Here is a 27,475-nt window from a genome sequence, read left to right as displayed (position 1 = left end):
ATCATTTGGGAGTAGAGGATACTAATGTTGGAGTTTTGCTAGTGGAAAATTTTCCCAAACTTGTCTGATACAAGACAGCCCCTCAACGGTCTGACATATCTGGACTGCAGTAAGGCAGGAGGAACATCCCTTCTATGGTGCAGAGTGTCTAGAAACCACTCAGTTTTAGCAAGTGTAGAATGAGGCCTGGCATTGTCTTGCTTCCCAGGAAAGATGTCTTCTTGATGGCAGTTTATATCTCTGTACGATCCAAATATATGCCTCCATGTCAATGGTATCTTCACAATAAAGGAAGTTACTCATACCGTTTGCAATGATGCACCTCAGAACCAGGACAGATGTTTGCTTTTGCACCTGTCGCTGGTGAAAGTCTGGTTGGTCCCTTTCGTCTTTGGGTCTGAGAACTCGATGTCCATTTTCTCCCAAAAACAAGATGAAACAAGGACTCATCTGACCACAGCACACATTTCCACTTTCTTCTAGACCATCTGAGATGAGCTCAGGCACAGAGAACTCGCCGGCATCTCCACATAGAACTGATGTAAAGCTATCCTCTTGCGTAACAGCGATTCAAGTGGCATTTCTTGATGCAGCGTCAGACTGTTCAGTGAAAACGGTTTTCCAAATTACTCCTGAGCACATGTGGCTGTATTTGACAGAGTAGCATGATGGTATCTTGCGCAATGCCATCTGAGGGTTCACACATTCAACAGAGGTCTAGTGCCTTACCCAACACAGACTGAGATTTCTCTGGATTCCCTTAATCTTGTGACAATATTATGAATGGAATATAATGATAGGCATAAATTCTTTGCAATCTTGCATTGAGAAATGTGATTTTTTAATTGTTTGACAATTCTCTCAAGATATTTGGCACAAAGTGACGAGCCATGACCCATCTTTGATTAAAAAGACTGAGGAACACTTTTACACCCAAACACGATACCCTCAACTATTACCAATTCACCTGCTCATTGTGGACTGTTTCAAAAGAGTTGGATAATCAAATTTGGATAATCTTTTTACTTTTATTTGGTCCCTGTCCCAACTTTTTGGGGGTGTGTTGCAGCCATCAAAATCAAAATTTGTTCATATTTATAAAATACAATTATGTTGGTCAGTGAAAACATTGGAAAACATTTATTTGTACTTTTGTCAGTTAATAAAAGGTTAAATAGAATGAACAAATCACAGATGCTTGATTTTATTGCATTTTACAAAATGTCCCAACTTTTTCTGATTTGGGGTTGTATATACAGTATATTTTGATATTTTGACATAGAGTTTTTAAAAACATGGTTTTAAGCAAGGTGCGATTTGCCAGGGGGATTTCCTTCTGGTCTAAACATCCCTGCTTATGCTGAATTATTTTAATCCCCCACCCCCTCCCTCCACAGTAATCAATGCTATAGGCTACTTCACCAATAGACCATATAAAATAAAGATATGCAACAGGCACGTTTAAATGACTAACAATAAATTCCAAACTAGCGTTTCAGTTACGTTCATGGTTCCAGTGGCTTTAATACATGCACGGCTTTTCAAAATGTCACAAAGCGTTTTGAGATTATTTTGAATGAAACATTGACGTTTATAATTAAGTGTTTTGGCACACCACATCGAGTGGCGCTATGTATTGTTCTAAAGTCGCGTATTATTCCGGCATGTTGAATTAGTGTTCGCGTTCATTTGGATTTATTTTTCTCATAACTGCTGAAATAACTTAATAGGTTACTCCGTATTTTTTTGGTCATACAGATAAGAGTAGAGTAGCCTACATTGTTCAAAACTGTAAACTTTTATTCATATTAGGCTAATGGCAAAAGTTTATCTGTCGTCTCTGTCTCCAGGACCTGCGCGTCACAAAAATGAACCGAAAGCCACTTGCCTCAGCTCAGTCACGATAATAAATTGGCTTTGTCTAAAGCCTTTAAATGTATAAATATTTAATAAATGTTGTCTGATTATGTAATCCATCTTAAACCGAGAGGTAGGGCCTACACAGGATCTACTCAAACATGTTTGACATGAGAAAACATGAGGAAAGGACAAGGCAAGGGTGAAAATCTAATTAAAATGTAAAAACAGATAAAATAGTTTATTTGTTGAAATGTTGCGATTATTGTTTCATTTAAGTTCATAATTATTCTATAAATGTTATTTAGTTCATTTGGAGGGACAGTTCAGTTGCTTTATCATGCGTGCAGGGCAATAGGTGTTAATGTTCCGTCTTTCATATGGATAGCCAGCCTGATGAGCAGGCAAAGGCAATGAATCTCTTGATGTGTCCAAATGTTGGCTCTATATCTTATTAAATTATAAATATTGTAGTTTATTTATTGTATTTAAAGTTTTGTCACGCAGAAATACGTGCTGGAGAAAATCGTGCTTGCAATGTTGTCGAATCCCACACCCCTAGAAAAGTGGTCCTCTGAGCTGGGAGGAGCACACTCTTCTTGGCATTTATCCGCAACCTCAACATCTTTATGTGAGACAGAACGACATCTCGATGCCGAACTGCCATCTGCTCGGGTCAACCAGTCATCGATATGATTTAATACGCGAATGCCCTGGAGTCTCGGAGGAGCCAGAACTGCATCCACGCATTTTATAAAGGTGCGGGGTGATAAACCTAGGCCGAACAGAAGAACCCGATATTGGTATGCTTCGCCCCCGAAAGCAAACCTGAGGCACTTCCTGTGATGAGGATGGATGGATACATGGAAGTAAGCGTCCTTCAAGTCTATTGTGACAAAGCAGTCCTCGGACTGAATCTGTGATACAATCTGTTTGAGCGTAAGCATAAACTTGAGTTTCTGAACACTACTGTTTAAATGACACAGATCTAGAATAGGATGCAACCCACCATCCTTTTTCGGAACGATGAAGTGACGGCTATAAAACCCTGACTCTCTGCTGGGAGGAGAAACCCTTTCTACAGCTCATTTTTCCAGAAGCGTCAGTACATCCTGGTCCATAACCAGAGCCTGCTCTGGGTCCACCACTGTGGGAAGGACCCCTTGAAATCTGGGCGGTTGATAACCGAACTGAATGCTGTAACTCTTTTCTACTATATGCAGGACCCACTGAGAAATATTTAGCAGTAGTTTCCACGCTGCCAGAAATTCTACTAAGGGTACTAGTCTCTCGAGCCTGACCTCTGGGTTTGGTTGAACGGTCACTTCGGTGCCCTGAAGCGGCGAACCGGCAGGGAACAACCGAACTGACCGTTCTACGATCCTCCTCGGAGGATCATATAGGGACGCTAAAACCTGGTCAGCATCCCCCTACATTTCTAGAAACCATCCCTCCCTGGAGGGGACCACCCTCAGAAGTCTGACACCATTGGCGTCAGGACTTCTTCTTAGCCCAACCCTATTTAGAGATGACAGTCCTCAGATTTTGCCTACTCCTAATTGGCCTGGACTGCGACCACCACCCAGGTTCCCCCGTTTGTGGAAGAGCCCGAACGGCGACACTCTGTTTTTGTTGCACTCTGTGCTGTAAGGAGCTTGTAGCAGGATGATACTGCTCAGATTTAATATTTATTTTCCGCCCAGCAGTCTCGGGGACATCGAAACGTTGAGGAAGAAACCTATGGAACGCTGCTGCTTGTTTTTTTGTTTCTTGAAACCTATCAACGACACTATTTATTGCGTCGCCGAACAGACTTGAAGGCCAATGCGGGGCGTCCAGAATAACAGACCTATCCTTATCCTTTATATCAGGTAGATTTAACCAAAGATGACGCTCCCTGGCCGCCATGGCTGCCATAGACCGGCCCACTGATTTGGCCGTCTCCTTGGTGACCGGGAGAGACAGGTCTGTTGTGCGACGCAATTCTCGAATTGCGTCCGCGCTGACTTCCTCACGTTCATCAATGTACTTCAGCAGATCAGCCTGGTATGCCTGCAGTATAGACATAGTGTGCAGGCATGACGCAGCCTGACCTATTGCCAAATATGCTTTACCCACCAGCATGGAAGTAGATTTTAATGGCTTGGTGGGTGACGTCGGGTCTTTTAATGATGACGCTGACTCGGGGGAGAGATAGCTTGCAAGCATCTCTTCCGCCCGAGGCACCGTCAAATAATCATAATCAGAAATATCCATAACATTACTGTAGTGGATGTTTGCAGGTTAAAAAATCTGAATGAGGTGTAGAGATCGGGAAAAAACGTGAGTCCTCGATGTGGAGGCTGTGTTCTAGATGATAAATGTCATTCATCTATTAAACTCTTTTTTACAACACTTCCTTCAGAATCATCGGCTGGCCAGTCAATATTTAATTTAGCGTCCTCACGAACATTCTCTCGCAATGGTCACAGTCAGCTCACTCGAGAACTGACTGGGCATGCTACACTCCCAAACAAGCAACACAAAGCTGATGTGTGTCCCCACCCGTGATGTACCGTGGGCAGGGAACAACACAACGCTTAAAGTCTTGGTTGCTCGCCATGATATATATATATATATATATATATTAGTGCTGTCAAACGATTAAAATATTTAATCGCGATTAATCGCATTAATGTCATAGTTAACTCGCGATTAATCGCACATTTTTATCTATTCTAAATTTCTCTTGATTTCTCTTTGTTCATTATTTTTTCTCATTTTAATGCTCTTATCAACATGAAAAAAGTGGATTGCTTTCTTTGTGCACATTTTTTTTTATTGAAAACAACATAGGCAATACTGTGTTCAATTTCACACAAACATTCTCACTTGGAGCAAATAATTTCTTTGTAACACAATGTAACACTGTCCATCAATAAAAGGGTGAAAGAAATACTGACGAGGTACTGATATTGACGAGGGGGCGGAGAATTCGCATTAGGTGTGTGTGTGTGTGCTTGGCCATCATCAAGTGGTATTTCAGACTGGACGTGCTGCGATGATGATAGCTCAGTTCATAACGACAAAACACACATATCACTTTGGTCTAGTCAATGGAACCATTTGGCAACTTTTTAAAAGTAAACTTTCCATTCAGAATCTTATTGGCATCCATTTCGGCGTCTCGCGCTCGTCATCCACTCAAAACGTAACTTTAACCTATTTGGCCGGCTCGCAAGCCCAAACAAGTGTGTGTGCGCGTGCCTGTTGTTTTGTTTCCGGTCTAGATCCACTTGCGCTTTGGTCGACGAAGCAACAAAACGTCCTCGCACGGCGCAAGCCCTTGAAATGAATGGGTTTCATAGCGCAGCGCCGCGCATGCCGCGTCCTGTTGCAAAAGCATGTGAAAAAAAAAACTACAAACTTTGCTAGACCAAAAAGACCGTTAATCTCGCGATAAAAAAATTAATCGCGTTAAAATGGTTTTGCGTTAACGCCGTTAATAACGCGTTTAACTGACAGCCCTAATATATATATATATATATATATATATACTGTATATATTGTGAACTTGACAGAAAACAATAAGTAGACAAGGACTGAAAGAGAGAGTGCTTGCTGAAGGCACAGAAGCTGAAGCGATCTGCTATCAGGGGTGCTTTATAGCGACTGGTTTATTTTTTTGTCGCGGCGGCTGGCACGGTGGTAAAAGGCATTCTGGTTGACTACCTACTGTGCGCACCGGGAGTTCCCTTGATAGGGAGCATCTCGGGTTACGTATGTAGCCTTAGTTCCCTGAGAGGGAACAAAACTCTGCGTTCGCCTGCCATACTTCCTGCATGCCCTGATCGACTTGTTTCAGGCTTATCAGAAACTGACACAATCTGGGCTGTGTTCCAGTCCACTTTTAGACACGCGCTTGCGAACTTCCCTAAGCACTTCCCCTCGGGGGAAATCCCTGCCACCATTTTGAAGTGCGTTCCACTTCGTGAAGTGGACGAGGGAAGTTTATATGGACAGACCCTCGTTCCCTCGATTTTGACCGAGGGAGCGAGTCTACTTCATATGTACACTTCAGGCAGTTCCATATACCACAATGCAACACGATTGTGACAACACCACAGATCTCGTCTAATCACCACCACCACAAACTCTATGATATATTAATTATAATGTTTTTAAATTTAGAACAACCCAAACATACCTATACACAAAACAAAGAACAGGTCCCAGGCACTCAGTCAGGTTAACAATGAGGAGAAGGTTAAAGTTAAAAAGCCTTTATTAAATATGGCTTAAAATTGCAGTAGGGAGTTTTGAGAAAATGTTGACTTAAAATTTTGAGGCTTAAACAATTTAATTTTGACTTAAACAATTTAAAAATGTTGACCTGAAAATTTGAACAAGCACAACTTACAGGTCCAACCCCCTTGCTCTCTGCTACGCTACAGCCCTCCCTCCACAGCTCCTCCCCCACAGCGGAGCCTGCCGTGAACGCGCAGGCTAGTAAGCAGGACCACCGATGACGGCGGATTGTAAACAGTTATGGAACCAGTGTTGCCAACTTAGCGACTTTGTTACTATATTTAGCGAGTATTTAGAACCCTCTAGCGACACATTTTCAAAAAAGCGACTAGCGACAAATCTATCGACTTTTTCTGGTGTTATTGGAGACTTTTGGAGACTCTCTGACGTGAAAGCACATATCGTTCTTACTCTTCTCAACGAGCAGCGGGTGCTGCCGTGGGTCCCACCCCCATCCAAAAGCACTCACAGGCGGCCCAGTCCTTGAGCAGCAGCCCCTCTCACCTGCAGTTAGTGCACCCCTCCGCATATAGACTGCAAAAGAATCGCGCAAATGAGTCGCTGAGAGGAGCAGCAGCACATTCATCTGTTGAGCGCACGTTTATTTAAATAATTTAGTTTCCTTCCTTTTCTTTTGCTTACGGTATTACTTGTAATACTCACTATCACAAAGCTTTTGTTCATCCGGCTCCCGAACTCTCTCAATTCAGATAATTTTCCACATTGGCCTATAAAAAAAGTTAGTCATTCACTAGGCCTATATCATAGCTTCTCGTTCTATTGTCTGACAAAACATATATAGGAAATGAGAACAGCTTTATTTTACATTCGGCTATATTATATTATAATATATTAAATACAGTATGTGAGCTGAGCATTCATTTATAGAGAAAACACATTAGACAAGCAGAACGCAAGTACGACGCGATGACGTCACGAATATGCTAATTGACGTATGACGTCATCTAGCGACATTTAGCGACTTTTAGGTAAGACGTTAGCAACTTTACTAAAATAGTTGGCAACACTGCGTCACTCTCTCTAACTGCGTCTACCTTGTTCAGTGAATGGCTGAGACAAGCAGCAGCACATTCATATTTTGAGTGCGCGCCAGTTTTTTTTTTCCCCACGGACTTGTCACTTATCTGCTTCTCTTTTGTTTTATTTTTAAAGAGTTTTGTTTGACCATTTTAATTTACTTTCTTTTCTTGTGCTTATTACTTGTAATACTCGCTATCACAGAGCTTTCACCCAGTTCCCGAACTCTCTCAATTCAGATAATTTTACACATATAAAAAGATTTAGTCATTCACTATATCATAGCTACTTGTTCTATTGTCTGACAAAAATAATATAGGCAATGAGAACAGCTTTATTGGACATTCGGCTATATTATATTATATTAAAATACAGAATGTTAGCATGAATTTAGAGGGAAAACACATTAGGCAGGCAGAGCGCAAGTACGACGCGATGACGTCATGAATATGCTAATTAGCATATAACGTCATCTAGCGACATTTGGCGACTTTTAGGGAAGGCGTCAGCTACTTTCCTTTGAAAATAGTTGGCAACAGTGTATGGAACATTCACTAATAGGGACGAAACATCAACAATATGCTTTACATTGACTATGGCCTGCCCATACTTTGACTACAAACTTGGTCCTCATATCATTATGTATTTTGCAATACATGTAACTTTATAACGTTGCACTCTTTCTATAAGTTATAAATAGCTAGTAAGATAACGTTAAAGGATTAGTTCACTTTTAAAAAAACTTTTACTGATAATTTACTCACCCCCATGTCATCAAAGATGTCCATGTCTTTCTTTCTTTAGTCGAAAAGAAATGAAGGTTTTTGATGAAAACATTCCAGGCTTTTTCTCCATATAATGGACTTCAATAGGACACAAACGTTTCAAGGGCCAAATGACAGTTTCAGTGCAGCTTCAAAGGGCTTTAAACGATACCAGACAATGAATAAGGGTCTTATCTAGCGAAATGATCGGTCATTTCAAAAATAAATACAAAACTTTAAGTTTTATAAGCACAAATGCTCGCCTTGCTCTGTTCTGTGATGCACGTTCGTAATTCTGTTCGAACTCGTTCATCAAAATGAACAAATCTGTTTTCGAGTCATTTCATTCTTTGAATTCACGAAATGACTCGAAAAAAGATTTGTTCATTTGGATAAACGAATTCGAACAGGAGATTCACGAACGACGGTACGCACTGGCGCTGTGCAATAGAGGGGTGATCAGCGCGTACACGAGCGTGATTGACACTGCTAAGACATTCCTCCTGGCTCTGATTGGTTGTTTCTGACCGGGAGCGGTGTATTTCTGCAAATGGCAATAGGACCACAGGGAGGAGCCAGAGGAGCTTGATTTTTTCCACAGATTATCTGTCTCATATTCTACTGTCAGGACATAATGGCAGTTTTAACAAATATTTGTTTACAAAAGTGACCTACTGGAGCTTTAAATCATAATAAAAGTACACGAGCCAACATGTTTCGACCAACACATGGTCTTCTTCAGGGCAGCGTAACACACGAAATGAGAATGGCAGCAAATTATAAGTTAGGTCCCACCTCTAATCAGAAAGAATTTAATACAAACAATTAACCCAATAAAGCAATCAGGTCTAACAGGATAGGGGAAACCAACATAATGAGTATCTAAACAGGTGGAAAAAAACCTGTTACACTCAAAAAACAAAAAAAACAAAAAACATAATATAGAAAACTATCTCCAAAGCAATCTCCCTCAACGTAGTTTATCTGGAGAGAAAAATAGAACAAATAACATGTATTGAACATAAACAAAAATCAAAACATACGTATAAGACAAAAACCATATTATAAGAAACACTTAAGCTCAATGTCCTCATTAAGACCTGTATAACAGAGCGCATCCAGCTGATGAATCCAAAAGGACTCACGCTGGTTGAGTTTGCGGTCCTATCCCCACCTCTATCCAAAGGTTTGGCATGCTCCAAGACCTCTATTTTTAGTAGAGAATCATTCTTATTATGCACATCCAGGAAGTGTTGAGCAATCTGATAGTCGGGGCTACTGATACGAATAGCATATTTATGCTCCGCCAAACGATCACGTAGACGTCTTTTAGTACGACCTACATAAAACACATTCTTACATGGGCAAGATAAACGATAAATAGTAAATGTAGTGTTACAGTTTGTAAAGTCTTTTATCTTGAATGTTCTATTAGATTTAAAATCCACAAAAGTTTTCGAGGGAATGATATTACTACAATGAGGACAATTCATACAACGGTATAAACCAACAGGTCTCTTAAGCCAACTAACCTTTTTCTAAGGAGGAAGATAACTATGTACCAACTTATCACGAAGAGTCGGAGCCCTTCTGTAAGAGAACAAAGCCGGTTGAGGAAAAACCTGTTGGAGAGTAGGGTCAGAATTGATAATAGCCCAGTTATCCTGAATTATTCTTTTGATCTGTCTTGCCTCTCTACTATATTGTGTGACAAAGAAGGGGCGGGAACAAGTAACTGTCTTACGTCCCTTCTTGATCAAGGTATCAGAACGGTGTAAGGATTTAGCTCTAGAACGTGCTTGAGCAACAATGTCTGGTTTGTAGGCTCTTTTAATAAAATGTTCTGACATAATGTCTGCCTGTTTTTCAAAATCAACATTGTCTTCACATATACGGCGTAACCGCTGGAATTGGTCGAAAGGTACATTATCAAAGAGATATGGAGGATGGAAGGAGTCAGCCCTAAGGATAGTGTTTCTGGAAGTCTTTTTTCTGAAAATTGTGGTGTGTAACTTCCCTTCTGGATCAATAGAAATAGTTAGGTCTAAAAAATCAATAGTGGTCTTGGAGTATTCTAAAGATAATTTAATATTCCTATTTATGGAATTAGGGTATTGGTGAAACTCCAGAACCTGAGTAACAGTACCCTTAAAAATAAATAGTAAATCATCAATGTAGCGACCATACCATGTTATACAGTGATAGAAAGGATTAGCAGAATTAAGGACATGCAACTTCTCCCATAACCCCAAAAACAGACAAGCATAATTAGGTGAGAAACAACAGCCCATTGTAACACCAATCTTCTGTTTGTATAGTTTGTCAATAAACACAAAGATATTGTTGTGAATAATAAACTCAGTGAGTTGTACAATAAAATGAGAAGGATGTCTGGTGTCATTTCGATCAGACATAAAGTGTTTCAAGGCGTGTAAACCCTCCTCGTGGTCAATGTTGGTATATAAAGACTCAACATCCATCCTTAGATATTGGGATCCAACATTGCCTAAACAGGATAAGCTGTTTAAAACATCCACAGTATCTACCATGAAAGAAGGAAGAGTCCTAACAAAGGGCTTGATAAAAAAAATATTTTTTTCGCCCAGGGGGATTATCAGCAGGGGTTTGTGTACTTTAGGAAGTAAATAAAAAGTAGCCAAGGACGGGTGTTCAACAGTCATATATTTCATTTCACTCTCCATAATCCATTCCGAATTTTTGGCATGAGTTAAAATGTTATGAAAAATAACGGTCAGTGTAGGCAAAGGATTACTATTAATTCTTTCACAATGCTTGGCTTCTAATTGTCTAGTCGCCTCTAGAATATACATGTCTTTTGGCAGGACCACTACAGCCCCACCCTTATCAGCAGGGCGGATAATTATGTTGGCCATCAAAGAGAGCTCCTTCAGAGCCTTGCGTTCACTTATCGTCAAATTCGATTTTTGTATGGGTCTGGACTGAGTGTCAAAAAAATTTTGCACATCAAAATCCACTTTCTTACAGAAAGCAACAAGAGAAGGATTCGATATCACAGGAGTAAAAAGGGATTTAGGTCTGAACAAAGGATACGAGTCAATGTTGGGTGTATTTTCAGAAACAGCTAAATTGTCAGGTGTTCTGTCAGGAGTAATGTCGGAATTGACAGCCATCGTGGAACAACTGTAATTATACGCAGACTTATGATAAAACGTTTTTAAATGTAAATTACGATAAAAACGGAATAGATCCACTCTAATACTGAATAGACTAGAGGTATGAGTGGGTGCAAAAGACATACCCTTAGACAGTACAGATAGTTGCTCTTTGGAGAGAGGCGTATCAGAAAGGTTAATTACCGAGGATATTTCTTCCTCGGTAACGATCTCAGTGTTGATGGACGAGGACGTTCCTCTACCTCGGCGGCCACGGCGTGTTTCCTTTGACCACGATGATTGGAATGGAGTCGCGGCCAATCGTCCTCCAAAAAATTATCAGACTCAGATTCCAGGGAACGAGCCTGACCGTTTACCTTTGGATAGAGGTGGGGATAGGATCCGCAAACTCAACCAGAGTGGGTCATTTTGGATTCATCAGCTGGATGCGCTCCGTTATCCAGGTCTTAATGAGGACATTGAGCTTAAGTGTTTCTTATGATATGGTTTTTGCCTTATACTTGTGTTTTGTTTTTTGTTTATGTTCAATACATGTTATTTGTTCTATTTTTCTCTCCAGATAACCTACGTTGAGGGAGATTGCTTTGGAGATAATTTTCAATATTGTGTTTTTGTTTTTTGATTTTTGAGTGTCACCTGTTTAGATACTCATTATGTCGGTTTCCCCTATCCCGTTAGACCTGATTGCTTTATTGGGTTAATTGTTTGTATTAATCCTTACTAGGCTAATTGAATTCTTTCTGATTAGAGGTGGGACCTAACTTATAATTTGCTGCCATTCTCATTTCGTGTGTTACTCTGCCCTGAAGAAGACCATGTGTTGGTCGAAATATGTTGGCTCGTGTACTTTTATTATGATTTAAGCCATATTTAATAAAGGCTTTTTAACTTTAACCTTCTCCTCATTGTTAACCTGACTGCCTAGGACCTGTTCTTTGTTTCGTTGGATCTTTTCCCTACCCCAAGAGCACCTATCACGGACTTTATATACTTCACCTGAGCGCCTGGTTGAACCTTTTACAGTTCACACCTATATACATTTGGATGCTGCATTAAACAACTTCTTAATGGGAAAACAATTGTAAATAATAAATCAACTCCATAGCTGATTCCAAGTTGTCAAGGGTTTAGGACGTTCCAATTCAGCCATTGCAGTTTCAGCCAGTAGTGGGCACTCGTGCAACGTAAGCGATGACACACATCCGAGTGAACGAGACGGAGGGAAGTTAGCGAGTGAAGGGCATGTCAATTTTGGACTGGACTTTCAGCCCTGCTGTCAGCGGTGCTTTATAGCTTCCTGGTCTATGACGTCGCCCGCCTATGACATCTCGCTCTTCCATTGAACTGATTATACACGTTCTTCATGACGCAATCACACAGGGGTGTTCCCACAGCACAACTAGCTGCGGGAGTTCCCTTGATGGGGAACTCCAGTACGGTTCACTGCTTTTATGAACGCAATCGTACCAAATCGCAGAAGTAAACCGCTATTGATGACATATAATTAACATGAACTCAAATATTTTATTAACTCACATTAACAAACGTTTTGCTCTCTGTTAGTTCATGTTAGTTAATGTAATAACAAATGTATTGTAAAGTTTTACCCAAAACATCTTTGCCTTAATAATAAATTAAATTAAATTAAAATGCAAACAAGTCTTAGGCAATTCAACATATAAATAGTCTTCATATAAATATTCAAAATGCATATACCATGGATAAATAAAATGAAATAGCCTCTGCATGACAATAAGGGAATTATTTTACTCAAACCATATTGTTGATGAAAATGATACAAGAATAATAAAAGTACTAGTTATGATAAATAATGCATCAATGTTTTTGAAAACATATTAACATTTTAAATATTGCAGTAATATTAAGCACCTTTAATATGACTGTTTCAAATAACATGGTTTTTGAGCTCCTTGCGCTAAAGCTGAAGAGCTGAATGAACACCCATAAACCGAAGTGCTTTGTTAGATGGTTTTAGCTTAACGGAACACAACCTATATATGATAAATTAGATATTTATAGATAAATTAGATTAACTTGAACTAAGTTACATAGTGAAACTCCTGATGTGGATGCACGGCAATTAAACCCAAAGAATTCACAACGTTGTATTGCAATAGTTTTCTAATTGCGTGTGTGTGTGTGCTTAGATTGACGAAAAGCGGGATTGAAGCAATGCAAGCAAGCAGAGAGCTGATTTCTTCTTGCCTCCGCAAAAATTTTCTTCGGTGGACAGCCTGCTGTCTTTGGAACGATTTTAGTACTTTTGCGACAGATGCAAGTGTGTTTCTGTATATTTTCGGTACATTTGAAAACAAAATCAAAGGTTAAAAAAAAGAAGAACAAATATGAAGCGAGCAATTCTGTCCATTTTGACGCCTTTTCATTCATAGCGGTTACCAAGCAGCATGATTACCCACCAGCTGGAGCTTGATGACGCATTATTAATCAATAATCAGGTAACAAGATGGTAGGGGCTAGCCAATCGACAGGAGGGCACATGGCACATGGCACAAGGAAACACATGACAGAAAACGCAAGCACATGACCAGTAAAGCAAATCAAAAGCCATGTGCTCACACAAAACGAGACATGAACACACAGCTTATGAAAACATTCATAAGCCACGTGTTCACAAAAAACATGACAACATGAAAGCATGCAGCCAGTGAAAAACACAAGCCGCATACAACACTTCACAAGACTAAACATGACATGAAAGCACATGAAACAAGGCAGACAGACAAGACAAAAATGGAGTTTTACATTCCGTAAAAAGTAACTAAGTTACGAGGGAGGAGAAAATAACTAAGTTACTTTTTTAGGGATTAACACAATATCGTAATGCATTACTTTTAAAAGTAACTTTCCCCAACACTGCTCATGACTGTAATTTATAAATAAATATTCTCTCTAAAACTGCTTTGGAACAATATTTATTGATCATACACAATATTTACCATTCTTTATATTTTAGAAAGGGGGTCCCTCACGAGGGAGTTATCATATTTGTGATTTTGGCATTAAGAGGGAATCAATTCATGTCATTATAATAATTCATATTACATGCACTTGATCATACAGTATATCACATGATAGTTTTAAAGCCCGATGCTAAATAATAACAGATATGCAGTGTCTGAAAATCCTCCTATTTAACTGTGGCTCTGTAGTTTAACTGTGAGCTTACAGCCTAATTTCTCTTTTAATTTTTTTAACAGGGATTGTATCATTGATCTCTCTGGCAATCCTTTCATATGACCGTTACAGCACTTTAACTGTTTACAACAAGAGAGCCCCAGACTACAGCAAACCCTTGTTGGCTGTCGGGGGCTCCTGGCTCTACTCACTGTTCTGGACGGTTCCCCCTCTGCTTGGCTGGAGTAGCTATGGACTGGAAGGGGCAGGAACCAGCTGTTCAGTCACATGGACCGCCAACACTCCCCAGTCACATTCCTATATCATCTGCCTGTTCATTTTTTGTTTGGGACTCCCCGTGCTGGTCATGGTGTACTGTTACAGCCGGCTCCTCTGTGCTGTCAAACAGGTATATTACATCAAAACATATCAATTCAAAGTTAATATTACAATATAATTATGTGTGTACAATTTCTACATAACAGGCTAAGGAGTTTAAAAAAGTTAAATTTCACAATTTAAAACTATTGCCTGCAGTGCCGTTTACAATCCTTTCTGGAACTAAACTATGTCTCTCTTAGCTTAAACTATGTCAGTATCTCAGACTCCACATAAAGTTGAAACCACCTCAAATTATGTTTAAGTTGGTGATATCTGGAATCCACACTCTCTACGCTAATTTGTTTTAGATAAGTCAGTGCTAAAAAAAAAACTTTCCAAAAGGGGGTTTTTCACAGCCTGCCATGGAATGACTATTGTTTTGTTCCCGAAATAATCTTTAAGGGTGTGTTCACACTTGTAGTACGGTTTGCTCGGTCCAGACCAAAAAACAAACAAAAAATCTTTTAATCCTGGTCCGCTTAGCATTCAAACCTAAATATATGGAACATAAAGTCATAGGGATCTGTTCACAACCTGATTGGTCATTTTTTATTATACGTATACTATTTAGTGATGGAACTTACCAAACATCCAAAACAATGCTGTATGCTGTGCTAAATGCACTCATTGTATGTGCGTAGCTACAGAGAGCTCACAAAGAGTTTATAAAATGTGTAAAGGAGTCAGAACAGTGGCAGGAATCCCTCCGTCACACACACAAACGAAGATCTGCTGCGAGGAGACGCTGTTCTGATGCCTGTACCGAACTGTGATGGGCAACATTGCAACTATGACGAGAAAAAAACTGGTATGCTTGAGCATCCTGTCCTTTACAGGGTTACATCTTGTGACATCGTGTCCCGATTTTGGGTCGTTTACATGTCTTTGGTCCATGTTGCGTTCATATTTAATTCGGACCGCACTAGAGTTCATTTGGAAGTGGACTGAGGCCCATCTTTTCAGCAGTTTTGGTGCGCTTGTTTGGTGTGCACCAGGGTTCGGTTTCAAATGAACCAAACTAAAAGAGCAATTGCACCAGTGTTCGATTTAATCTAATCAAACCTGCCAAGTGTGATTACACCCTAAATAAGCAGTTCTTTAAATAACCATTTTTTTTATTAGTGTGAAGAACATTTTAATAATCTAAAAAGGTTTTTCATAGTGGAAAAAGTTTCCTTTGTAACAGAAAGGTTAATTGGATATTGAAGGTTCTTCATGGAACCATCAATGCCAATAAAGAACCTTTATTTTAAGGAATGTACTGATCTAGATTTTAGTATTTAAAGGTAAACAGGAAACAGAAAAGGAGAACCATATCAGTTTGTTAAATGTGGTTCACTATATTTGGAATGCATTTTACTATATCTGTTCATGCACCTCAAAAATATGTGAAATTGCTGAAAACTTTATAAATATCAATAAATTATGTTTGTGGCGAGCAGGACGAGGCCGCAAGAGAGAACAGCGCAAGGCCGGTGGCGTGAGTGATAATGAATGACACCTGTGTGGCTGCTGGCGGATCCTTTTGTTTTTGTATTTCTTTTATTTTGAGTATTAAAAGCCTTTGATTGTTCGCCGGTTCCCACCTCCTTCTTCCCATAACAACAAACCCCGTGCCGAAGGTCGTACATTGGTGCCGAAATCCGGGAAGGAGGCGCGAACCGGAAACAAAAGAATCCGCCAGCAGCCCCTCACGGACGACTGCTGGCTACACAAAAGAGAAACAAAACACAACATAAAATCAGGCCTGTTCCTCTCTCGATCTTCACCGTCGTCGCTCCTCCTTTTATGCTTCCGCTCCTCCGTGAGAGATGCAAGACTGGTGCGTCTCACAGGTGTCATTCATTATCACTCACGCCACCGGCCTCGTGCCGTTCTCTCACGCCCCTCAGCCTCGTCCTGCTCGCCACAATGTTCATGAACCTGATAAGTCAGTGGTTCCTCTAAACCACATTTTAGGTTCATTCTATAGTGGATCAGAAATCCTTTCATGAGGGATTTGCGTATCCTGAAGACTAGTTCTGGATCATCTGCTGGTGCAAACAAAGAATACAATCTAATTTACATGTTTTTCCTCAGGTAGGGCGTATCAGGAAGACAGCGGCAAGGCGGAGAGAGTACCACATTTTATTTATGGTCATCACTACAGTCGTGTGCTACCTGTTGTGCTGGATGCCTTATGGGGTTGTTGCAATGATGGCCACGTTTGGACATCCAGGGATCATCACACCCATTGCGAGCGTGGTACCGTCCCTCCTTGCCAAAAGCAGCACAGTCATCAACCCTCTTATTTACATCCTTATGAACAAACAGGTTAGACATTTCCAACTTTTTAATTAGCACTGATTTATAGGAAGGGTCTTAAAACTGCGATTTCTTATGATATACATTGAAAAATACATATATATAACCACATGGGTACATGCATTAACATTTCTTCCACCAAATACATTGATTTCATTGTCTTTGCTCAATATAAACCTACATCTACAACAATGAAGAACAAATTACCAGCCTATAGAAGTAACAATGTCAAGTACTGAAATGATTGTAAGAAATTATAAATAATATTAAACCCTGTCGGCAACCTTTTAGTCATGGAGTCACCCCACATAAGCAAACACGTAAACATATTTTAAATATTATAATGGCTAACATAGAAATGGAACCTTAGAACAGAACCTTAAATATTTCTGAAGCAATTTTTCATAAAATTTGTTTTACATTTTTCAAAATCTTTTAGTTTGTTTGTTTTCAGGTTTAAATTAGAATTTGAAGAACAGATTTCCAAAGGGCCTATTTACACCAGGTGATTCATGCGTTTTAAATGATCAGATAGCTATCCGTTTTGGTCAAATGGTTCCATTTACACAATTTACATCTGTATGCAGGTACGAGGTACTTTATCTGAATGAAATACATACACCTCTCTTGCTTTTGCTCACGTCTCAGCGATTAACCCTCCATAGGTGCCATAGGTTGTCGACCTCTGCCCTATTAAAATGTGAGTTCTTTAGACAATAACAGCAGACAAGTATTATTGCAGCTTAAAACAACTTTATTTCTGTGAAAATACATTGCAAGTTTTTTTAAATACATGTTCTTTTAACAACTTAATTATATAGTGGAATAAGTTGATAAAAAAGGATAATAGAAATGATATGCACATGAGTCCAGCTTCTCAGAGAGATCTGTCAGTAGTATTCATACACTCTTAACCCAAATTAGTTGACTTTACTCGCAAATCGCGTGGAAACCCGTTGCCCTATACCACTTTAGTTTTTACACAAGCTGAAACTAAACATGTTGAGTTGTATTAACATGGAACCCTAACTTTTTACACAAGCTGAAACTAAACATGTTGAGTTCTATTAACATATAATCTTATGTAGGTGCAGTAGACAAAACAAGTTTACATTAGTAGTCTTTACTGAAAATCATTAGTTCACATTCTAAAACTTTTTGAGTTTAGGTGTAATATTAGGAACCCAATATGCATTGCAACATGAAGCTTATCATTTTCCATGACTTTTAATCTCTATTGATGACAACATAAATGTCCAGTTATCACTGAATCACTTTACTATAACGTTTTAGCTATAACAATTGTGCCTGTTTAGACACACAAGTAAAGCAGTCAGATAATAACTAATTTTCAAATGTCAAGGGCAAGAGCCCAGCTAAAGCCAACACTTATCACCATTATGGTGAATATTTTTAAATTAAATTAAACAATAATTCACCAACATCTAAACCTCTGATAATTCTCAATACTGTCTGTTGCAGAGGCCTGTGCTCGTCCAGCCAGGTGTAGAGCCCCTTGGAAGCACGTTAGACGCGGGTCTTTTCACGTGACCAGGCAGGTTTTTGAATACCAGTAGTTTCTGCCTTTTGATTTGTGATGTGGTGTTTGAACCCCTCCCCTTCCTTATGAAACGTCTCGGTTACGTATGTAACCCTCGTTCCCTGAGTAGGGAACGGAGACGTTACGTCGGATATTAGACGTTACCAGTCTAATCACGCCACCTTCTCGGCTGTCTTCCAGTGCCCTGCGTAAATCTGAGATCCTTGTCGTGAGACTGGCACAGACGAAGGACTCCTATTTAGCACAGGAATACCAAGGTACACTGGGGAGCATATCCCATAGCTTAGAGGAATATGCAATTATTGGCAACCCAGAGGGGGGGGGGGGGGGCTTAGAGAATACACATATGACCCGGAGGGATGCATATGGAGAACACTGGGGTATCTAGCCGCAGGTGGAATATTTCAACCCCAGGGGTGGCAAGGTGGCTTGCAAAGGGAAAGACACATGCTCAGAGAGGCTTACAGTGGAAATACACATGTGGGGGTCGCTCGGTGGAGGGACCATGCACACGGGAGCCGACGCACAGGCAATAGACACTGGCGCCGACGTCAGGAGTGCTGGAGGAACTCAGGGCATTCGGAGAAACTCACCTGAGGAGAAACCACACGTATCCAGTCCGTGGAGTGGAATGGCGTGCAAGCGAAGACACCTGAGCGGGTCCAGTACTAGCTGGTTGAAGCAAGTACATGAGAGGACACTGGCTCCACTCGGAGATTGTAGAATCTGGCGAATGTGTTAGGTGTCGCCCAGCCTGCAGCTCTGCAGATGTCTGTTAGCGAGGCGCCATGCGCTAGAGCCCAAGAGGACGCCACACTCCGGGTGGAGTGGGCAGTCACACCAAGGGGGCGCGGTCGACCTTGCTGCTGGTATGCCAAAGCAATGGCGTCCACTATCCAGTGAGACAACCCTTGCTTGGAGAGAGCCTTTCCCTTCAGCTTCCCACCATAACAGACAAAGAGCTGGTCTGAGGTCCTGAAACACTGCGTTCTGTCTACATAGGCGCGGAGAGCGCGTACTGGACAGAGCAGTGCCAAGGCTGGGTCTGCCTCCTCCAGGGGCAGCACTTGCAGGTTCACCACCTGGTCCCGGAAGGGAGTGGTAGGAACCTTGGGCACATATCAAGCTCGACTGATTGCAGGGGCTCAAATGGAGCACTCTTTCAGGGCAGTTAGAACCACTGAGAGGTCCCAAGAGGGAACGAGAGGAGGGCGAGGCGGATTTAATCTCCTCGGTCCTCTCAGGAACCTGATTACCAGGTCGTGCTTCCCCACCAACTTACCTTCAATGAGGTCATGGTGTGCGGCAATGGCGGCAACATAGACCTTCAGGGTGGAGGGAGACAGCCTTTGCTCCAACCCCTGTTGAAGGAAGGAAAGCACAACGCTGATCGAGCATCTCCGGGGGTCTTCTCGGTGAGAAGAGCACCAGCTGACGAAGAGGTTCCACTTCAACGCATAGACGTGTCTCGTGGACAACGCCCTAGCGGAAGTGATGGTAGCCACCACCGCTGGTGGTAGGGTACTCAAACCTGCCTCGTCCCATCCAGGAGCCACACGTGGAGGTTCCAGAGATCGGGACGAGGGTGCCATAGGGTGCCCCGTCCCTGAGAAAGAAGGGTCTTCCTCAGAGGGATCGGCCAGGGAGGTGCTGTCGTGAGGAGTACAAGTTCGGGGAACCAGGTCCGGTTGGGCCAGTAAGGGGCAACCAGAAAGACCTGCTCCTCGTCCTCCCTGACCTTGCGCAAGGTCTGCGCAAGAAGGCTCACTAGAGGAAACGCATACTTGCGGCCCCGCGGCCAGCTGTGCGCCAGAGCATGCGTGCCCTCGTTCAGGGAATAAAACTGGGCGCAATGGGTCGAGTCATGAGAGGCAAACAGATTTATCTGTGCGTCCCCGAACTGGTCCCAAATCAGCTGAACCGACTGGGGATGGAGTCGCCATTCTCCAGGGAGGGGCTGAAGCCATGAGGGCTCGTCGACTGCACAGTTCAGGACTCTGGGAATGAAAATGGCTCGAAGCGACCTCAGATGCTTCTAACTCCATAAGAGGAGGTGGCGGGCGAGTTGCGTGAGCGTAGACCACCTTGACGGTTGATGTACGCTACTGTGGCGGTATTGTCTGATCGGACTAGTACGTGTTGACCCCCGAGCAACGCCCGGAAGCGGTGCAGGGCAAGGCGTACTGCCAGCAACTCGAGGCAATAGACATGCCATACTACTCAACACTACATGCGAGAATCACTGAGCTTCAGGAGGAACCTTGCTCAACACCTAAGTGTGAAGAAATTCACTGAACTTCAGGAGCATTTCTGCTCAACACCTGGTGTGATAAATCTCACTGAATTTTTCAGGAGCATTTCTGCTCAACATTAGAGTGTGAAAGCATGTCCATTGCGCATGGCGCCCCAGCCCGTGGAGGCATCTGTTGAGACAACAACATGCCGGGAAGCTCGTTTCAGGGGCACACGGACCCGTAGAAAACTGAGGTTCGACCACGGGGTGAGTACTGACGGCAGGTCGGAGTAACTGGTACTCGGAGGGTGCCGTGCTGCCATGCCCACCTCGGGACTCGTCGCGAAGCCAAAGCTGAAGCGGTCTCATATGAAGCAATCTGAGCGGCGTACCGCGGCTGCAGATGCCATATGCCCCAGGAGCCTCTGAAAAAACTTCAGTGGAACCGCACTCTTGCGCTTGATAGTCACAGGCAAGTCAGCAATGGCTGAGTGGAGAAGGCGACCAAGTCCATACCGAGAAAAGAGCTCCTCTGCAAGGGGCAAAGTTTACTCCTTTTCCAGAGGACCCGAAGGCCCAGACGAGCTAGGTGCCGGAGCACTGGGTCCCTGTATTCGCAAACCTGGTCTCAGGAGTGAGCTTAAGACAGCCAGTCACCGAGATAGTTCAGGATGCGAACCCCGTGTTCCCATGGAGGAACAAGGGCTGCCTCAACAACTTTGTGAAGGCGCGAGGAGACAGGGCTAGCCCGAATGGGAGAACAGTGTACTGATATGTGCGCGCCCTGACAGCAAACCGTAGGTATGGTCTGAGTCGAAGGAAAACGGAGACATAAATGTAGGCGTCCTTCAGGTCGATCGCTGCAAACCAATCCTTTGGCTGCACACATCCAGAAATGCGTTTGGCCAGGACCATCTTGAACGGCAGCCTGTGAAGGGAGCGGTTCAGATGCGTAGGTCCAGGATTGGCCGTAACCCACCAGACTTCTCCGGGACAATGAGGTAGGGGCTGTAAACCCGAACGGGCCTCATTTCGGCTGGAGGGACAGTCTCAATCGCACCCTTCGCCAGTTGGGTAGTGCAGCTTAAAAAAGCAAAAGTGCAGCTTAACCCGGCGTTTAGCGGGGGGCGGGGCTGGAGAGGGACACAACCCCGAAGGTCTTCCAGAGCCAGGCCCGGGTGAAAAGGCGCGGTTGAACCGTGGGATGGCGCCTTCGGCGGTGGGCAGACTGAGGGATCCGAGCGGACGGCGGGGCCCTCGGGCAGAATAACCTCAATCTGCTCACGGGGTTTTGAGAACTGTTGGGCAGAAGCACTCAACCGCACCGCCGAAGAGGCCGACCTGGGAGATGGGGGTGTCGAGCAGACGGGTCCGCCTGACATAGTGCACATCAGACCGGCCAGCCCCAGAATGGTGAACATCACCTGACTCCGAGAGCGTACGGCCACTTTCGTCACTCTGAGAGCAAGGTCAGTGGCGGCGCGCAGCTCACTGAAGAGCCTCAGGTCAGTCCCGCCCTCCTGCATGTCCATGAGTATCTGGGTCAGGTAGACCAGCAGAATGGTCATGGGATGCAGTGAGGCGGCTGCCTGTCCTGTGTCACTATAGGATTTCGCCACAGATTAGTGTAGACAAAAAGAACTACAGGCTTTGGACGGTACTTAGGATTGCGCCGGGAAGCAATCTGAGGACACAGTAGCATGGCAACAGAGCGTTCAACCGGGGGGACCCCAGTGTACCCATGGGCAGCGGCCCCTGAGGGGAGGAAAGGCGGATGAGACCAACGAGCGGACCCGTGATCTCATCATGCACGTCCGGGAGGAAAGATATTGGGGTTTGCCGTGGATGCGGGTCGGCGGCCTCACCCAAAAACCAATCGTCCCGGGAAAGCATGGCCGTCATATCCGGATCAGACCGGATCAGACCGTATGCACACCAGAGGGTGGCAGCTGTGACGAGTCGTCATTTCCAGAAGAATCAAGCCCACCTAGTGATGCTGCTACAGACACAGCATCATCCTCTCTAGCTTCAAATGAAAACACACGGGAGGTAGACTCATGGAATCATAAGTTCGCTAGAGGGCACCGTCATTAAAGAGGGGGGCTGGGGTCGCGGACACAGAGTCGGCACCTTGTTCCAGACCAACACCCTCAGGTCACCCTGGCCACCAGCCGAAGATCGGGGGGTGGATGAGGGGACTCTCACTCTTGCGAGTTCACCGAGTCTCGACCTACAGGTCCTTCTCAAAAAATTAGCATATTGTGATAAAGTTCATTATTTTCCATATTGTAATGATAAAAATGTAACTTTCATATATTTTAGATTCATTGCACACCAACTGAAATATTTCAGGTCTTTTTTTGTTTTAATACTGATGATTTTGGCATACAGCTCATGAAAACCCAAAATTCCTATCTCAACTAATTAGCATATCATGAAAAGGGTCTCTAAACGAGCTTTTAAACTAATCATCTGAATCAACTAATTAACTCTTAACACCTGCAAAAGATTCCTGAGGCTTTTAAAAACTCCCAGTCTGTTTCATTACTCAAAACCGCAATCATGGTCTGCAATCATCTGACTGCTGTCCACAAGGCCATCATTGAAACCCTCAAGCAAGAGGGTAAGACACAGAAAGAAATTTCTGAACAAATAGGCTGTTCCCAGAGTGCTGTATCAAGGCACCTCAGTGGGAAGTCTGTGGGAAGGAAAAAAGTGTGGCAAAAAACGCTGCACAACGAGAAGAGGTGACCGGACCCTGAGGAAGATTGTGGAGAAGGACCGATTCCAGACCTTGGGGGACCTGCGGAAGCAGTGGACTGAGTCTGGAGTAGAAACATCCAGAGCCACCGTGCACAGGCGTGTGCAGGAAATGGGCTACAGGTGCCGCATTCCCCAGGTCAAGCCACTTTTGAACCAGAAACAGCGGCAAAAGCGCCTGACCTGGGCTACAGAGAAGCAGCACTGGACTGTTGCTCAGTGGTCCAAAGTACTTTTTTCGGATGAAAGCAAATTTTGCATGTCATTCAGAAATCAAGGTGCCAGAGTCTGGAGGAAGACTGGGGAGAAGGAAATGCCAAAATGCCTGAAGTCCAGTGTCAAGTACCCACAGTCAGTGATGGTCGGGGGTGCCATGTCAGCTGCTGGTGTTGGTCCACTGTGTTTTATCAAGGGCAGGGTCAATGCAGCTAGCTATCAGGAGATTTTGGAGCACTTAAAGCTTTTCAGCAGATGGAAGCATGATGGAGATGAAGATTTCATTTTTCAGCACGACCTGGCACCTGCTCACAGTGCCAAAACCACTGGTAAATGGTTTACTGACCATGGTTTTACTGTGCTCAATTGGCCTGCCAACTCTCCTGACCTGAACCCCATAGAGAATCTGTGGGATATTGTGAAGAGAAAGTTGAGCGACGCAAGACCCAACACTCTGGATGAGCTTAAGGCCGCTATCGAAGCATCCTGGGCCTCCATAACACCTCAGCAGTGCCACAGGCTGATTGCCTCCATGCCACGCCGCATTGAAGCAGTCATTTCTGCAAAAGGATTCCCGACCAAGTATTGCGTGCATAACTGAACATAATTATTTGAAGGTTGACTTTTTTTGTATTAAAAACACTTCTTTTATTAGTCGGATGAAATATGGTATTTTTTGAGATAGGAATTTGGGGTTTTCATGAGCTGTATGCCAAAATCATCAGTATTAAAACAATAAAAGACCTGAAATATTTCAGTTGGTGTGCAATGAATCTAAAATATATGAAAGTTTAATTTTTATCATTACATTATGGAAAATAATGAACTTTATCACAATATGCTAATTTTTTGAGAAGGACCTGTATATATGACGCGATGATCACGTTCCCAGCGAGAACATGAGTCACCCACAAGCGCTGTTCAAGCATGATCAAAGCCCAAACACACTAGACAGCGCTCGTGCTCATCAGAGTCCGATACCAGTCCGCTGCAACCAGAAATGCACGGGCAAGCCGTCTTTAAAAAGACGTGCCGCGTGCGAGCTCTTTTATGAGAGGAGAAAAAAACTCTGCAATGTTGAAGCGCACAGGGAAACACACACACACTGGCAGATCACTGCACAGATAAGCAGGCACTGTGAGCTCGCTGCAGATCGCCGTCACACCAACACCGGAGAGAGAAGCTCGTCTCGTAGAGCGAAGTCAGAGATGACTGTGGAGTGAAGAAATACTCTTGGCTCCGAAGCGAAAACATATCTGCATGTTGCCGGCTTCCTCATTTTATACCCACGAGGTGGGGCGGAGTTACGCTATGCAAATTCCGCAGACCCATGGCATTTCTTTGCCATTGGCTCGTTTTGTAATACTCGAAGTCGATAGGTGTTCTAAGCGAAACCCCATTCGTTGTCATCCGACGTAACTCGGAGTGACAACGAACAGGAACTAAACATACCAAGTAATCTCTGCTAAACTTGATTAGTGCAATAAATCTTTCAGCTAAATAGTACAAACAACTAATGTTGTTTAGTAATGATAGCAGTTTTTTACAAAACATAAAATAATAAGAAATGATCACTCGTATCTGGGTTTACAGTGTAGAAATTAATGAAATTTAGATTAAATTGGATAAAAGAAAAATATTGCTAAATTCTCTACAGTAAAAATCCAATTATCTTGGCTCTATAATAACAGCTTTAAAAGTGTCATCAGATAGACAGAAATGAGAAATCTCTTTCCACTTACCACATTAAACATTCAAATAAAAAAAAAAGGTAATCATCCTTTACAAAATGTGAGCAGCCTTAAATGACAATGATAAAAAAAATCCCAACGTTTTGGAAATTTAAAAACTTACGTTTTTCAATCCTCTCTTCACACTTTTTTTTTTCTTTATTATAATTACAATGCAAACTAGACTTTGATTCCTCTCAGGAAATAGTGTAAGTGGATATTTATATTTACAATCTGTGTGGTAATTTCAGGAGCAAAATTGAGAATTTACTTTGAAACTCTCCTCTTGTCCTACATCACAAACATGTTTTGTATTCACAGCATCTGTGAATTGAGGTCAGTTCAGACTATGTTGCCAGTCTTTTAATATAAGGGCCATATGAGATTAAGCCTCCCATCAAGATTTCCGTGAAAGTGCCGTTAATTATCCTTATCCTCATTATAATGTCTTGTCTCAGATTGTTATAAGAACGTCCTGGTTGCGTATGCAACCCACCGTTCCCTGAAGGAGGGAACGGAGGACGTAGTCGACGCGACTGAAATGGGATCACGCTAGGGAGCCTATCATCTTCGATTACTATTGAACGAGCCAATGGAATTTGGCGTGCGTGATTTGCATCACACACTCCGCCCCCGCGGCGCGGGTATAAATACGGAAGTGGATGCACGCACTAGTTGCTTTTCGCTGAGGAGCCGAGAGTAACCCGGGGTCAGCGGTGGTCCAGCGGTAGTGGCAAGGGGACTACGTCCTCCGTTCCCTCCTTCAGGGAACGGTGGGTTGCATACGCAACCAGGACGTTCCCTTTCAGTCGATAACGTCGGACGTAGTCGACGCGACTGAAATGGGATCAACCATTGAACACGCCACTAACGCTGCCACCTTCCAGTGCCTAAACCAAAGCCTCCTGATGCCCCCGCAAACTTAAGGCGGGGAAGGACAGGGCTTAGGCCAGGGAAGTCACTGCTGTTCCTACAGGACCACTGGGAAAGCGTTCCCCGTACGTTGGAAGGAAGGGACGCTGCGGAAGCCACATCCAACCCAGAGGGAGGTAATGTGGAGAATACACATATGAACTGGGCGGCAACCGGGCAGTCTAACATATGGAATGTCACTGGGGTGGCTCCAGCCTAAGACGGGGGGAGACACACCGGACAGTGACGGCAGAGAGACTCTGCCGAGGGAAGACACGGGCTCACCGCAGGGAGCCGTATCGTGGAAGAATACACATATGGGGTCACCGAAGGGACCGCAACATATGGACCCAGCCTAACACAGGTTCCACACTGCTTACGAGTGGTAGGCCTAACACCAGACGTTCCGCACGTCCGACGTCGGAGGGGTGTGGAGGAACTCAACAGGGTTCAATTTTAAGGGAACTCAACTGGAGTAAAAAGGCGCACGTATCCAGTCCATAGGAGGGGAATGGCGCAGCAAGCCGACACTTGAACCGGGCTCACGGTGAAACTGGCTTCATGAGAAGGGAGCCCACGGGAAGCAGCGGTTCAACCAGGTGTCGTCCAGCCCCCAACTCTAGAATCTGTTTAGCAAAGTATATCGTCAACGCCCAGGCGGAGCCCTTTACACTCATCATAGAGGAGCTCAACACCTAAGTGGACATGTTGCATCTCGGATCTTTGCCGAAATGAAGGCAAGCACTAAGTGCAACTTTGCATGGAAACAGCCTTCCCTCTCTGCTGAATTCCAACAGATATTTGAAGAGCTGGTCTGAGGTCTATGACTTGCATTCTGTACACGTCCAAGCAAACGGACAGAGAAGCCAGGGCTGGATCTGCCTCCTCCAGGGCAGCGCTTGCAGGCTCACCACCTGCTCCTATTACGGGAGAGGTAGGAACCTTGGGCACAATCCGAGCCGGGGTCTCAGCCTGTGAGAGTTAGCCGGCCCAGACTCCAGGCACAATACGTTGACCGAAAGCGAGCAAGTCCCTACCCTCTAGTAGAGACCACGCGAGCAGGAGAACTGATATAACAGAATTTTTAACTCACTACCTGCAGTGGCTCAGGGGCGGTCTCT

The 27,475-nt window shown here is 43.4% G+C and overlaps 1 protein-coding gene across 1 annotated transcript in view; it reads left to right on the top strand.

Annotated features, from left to right (window-relative positions):
• The window catches only part of tmtops2a (teleost multiple tissue opsin 2a), an 85,615-nt gene that overhangs the window by 27,432 nt on the left and 30,708 nt on the right, over positions 1 to 27,475 (top strand). Inside the window, exons 2-3 of the mRNA XM_077199242.1 lie at positions 14,341 to 14,666; positions 16,718 to 16,951. Of these exons, the coding sequence (XP_077055357.1) occupies positions 14,341 to 14,666; positions 16,718 to 16,951 (560 nt within the window). The remainder of the gene's footprint in view (positions 1 to 14,340; positions 14,667 to 16,717; positions 16,952 to 27,475) is intronic.

The sequence above is a fragment of the Siphateles boraxobius genome, unplaced genomic scaffold, assembly GCF_051911475.1.
Source record: "Siphateles boraxobius isolate OS27281-9 unplaced genomic scaffold, OSU_SipBor_1 41, whole genome shotgun sequence".
In the NCBI taxonomy this organism is placed as follows: domain Eukaryota; kingdom Metazoa; phylum Chordata; class Actinopteri; order Cypriniformes; family Leuciscidae; genus Siphateles; species Siphateles boraxobius.
The sequence above is the reverse complement of the archived record's forward strand: the minus strand, read 5'-3'. Positions and strand labels throughout refer to the sequence as shown.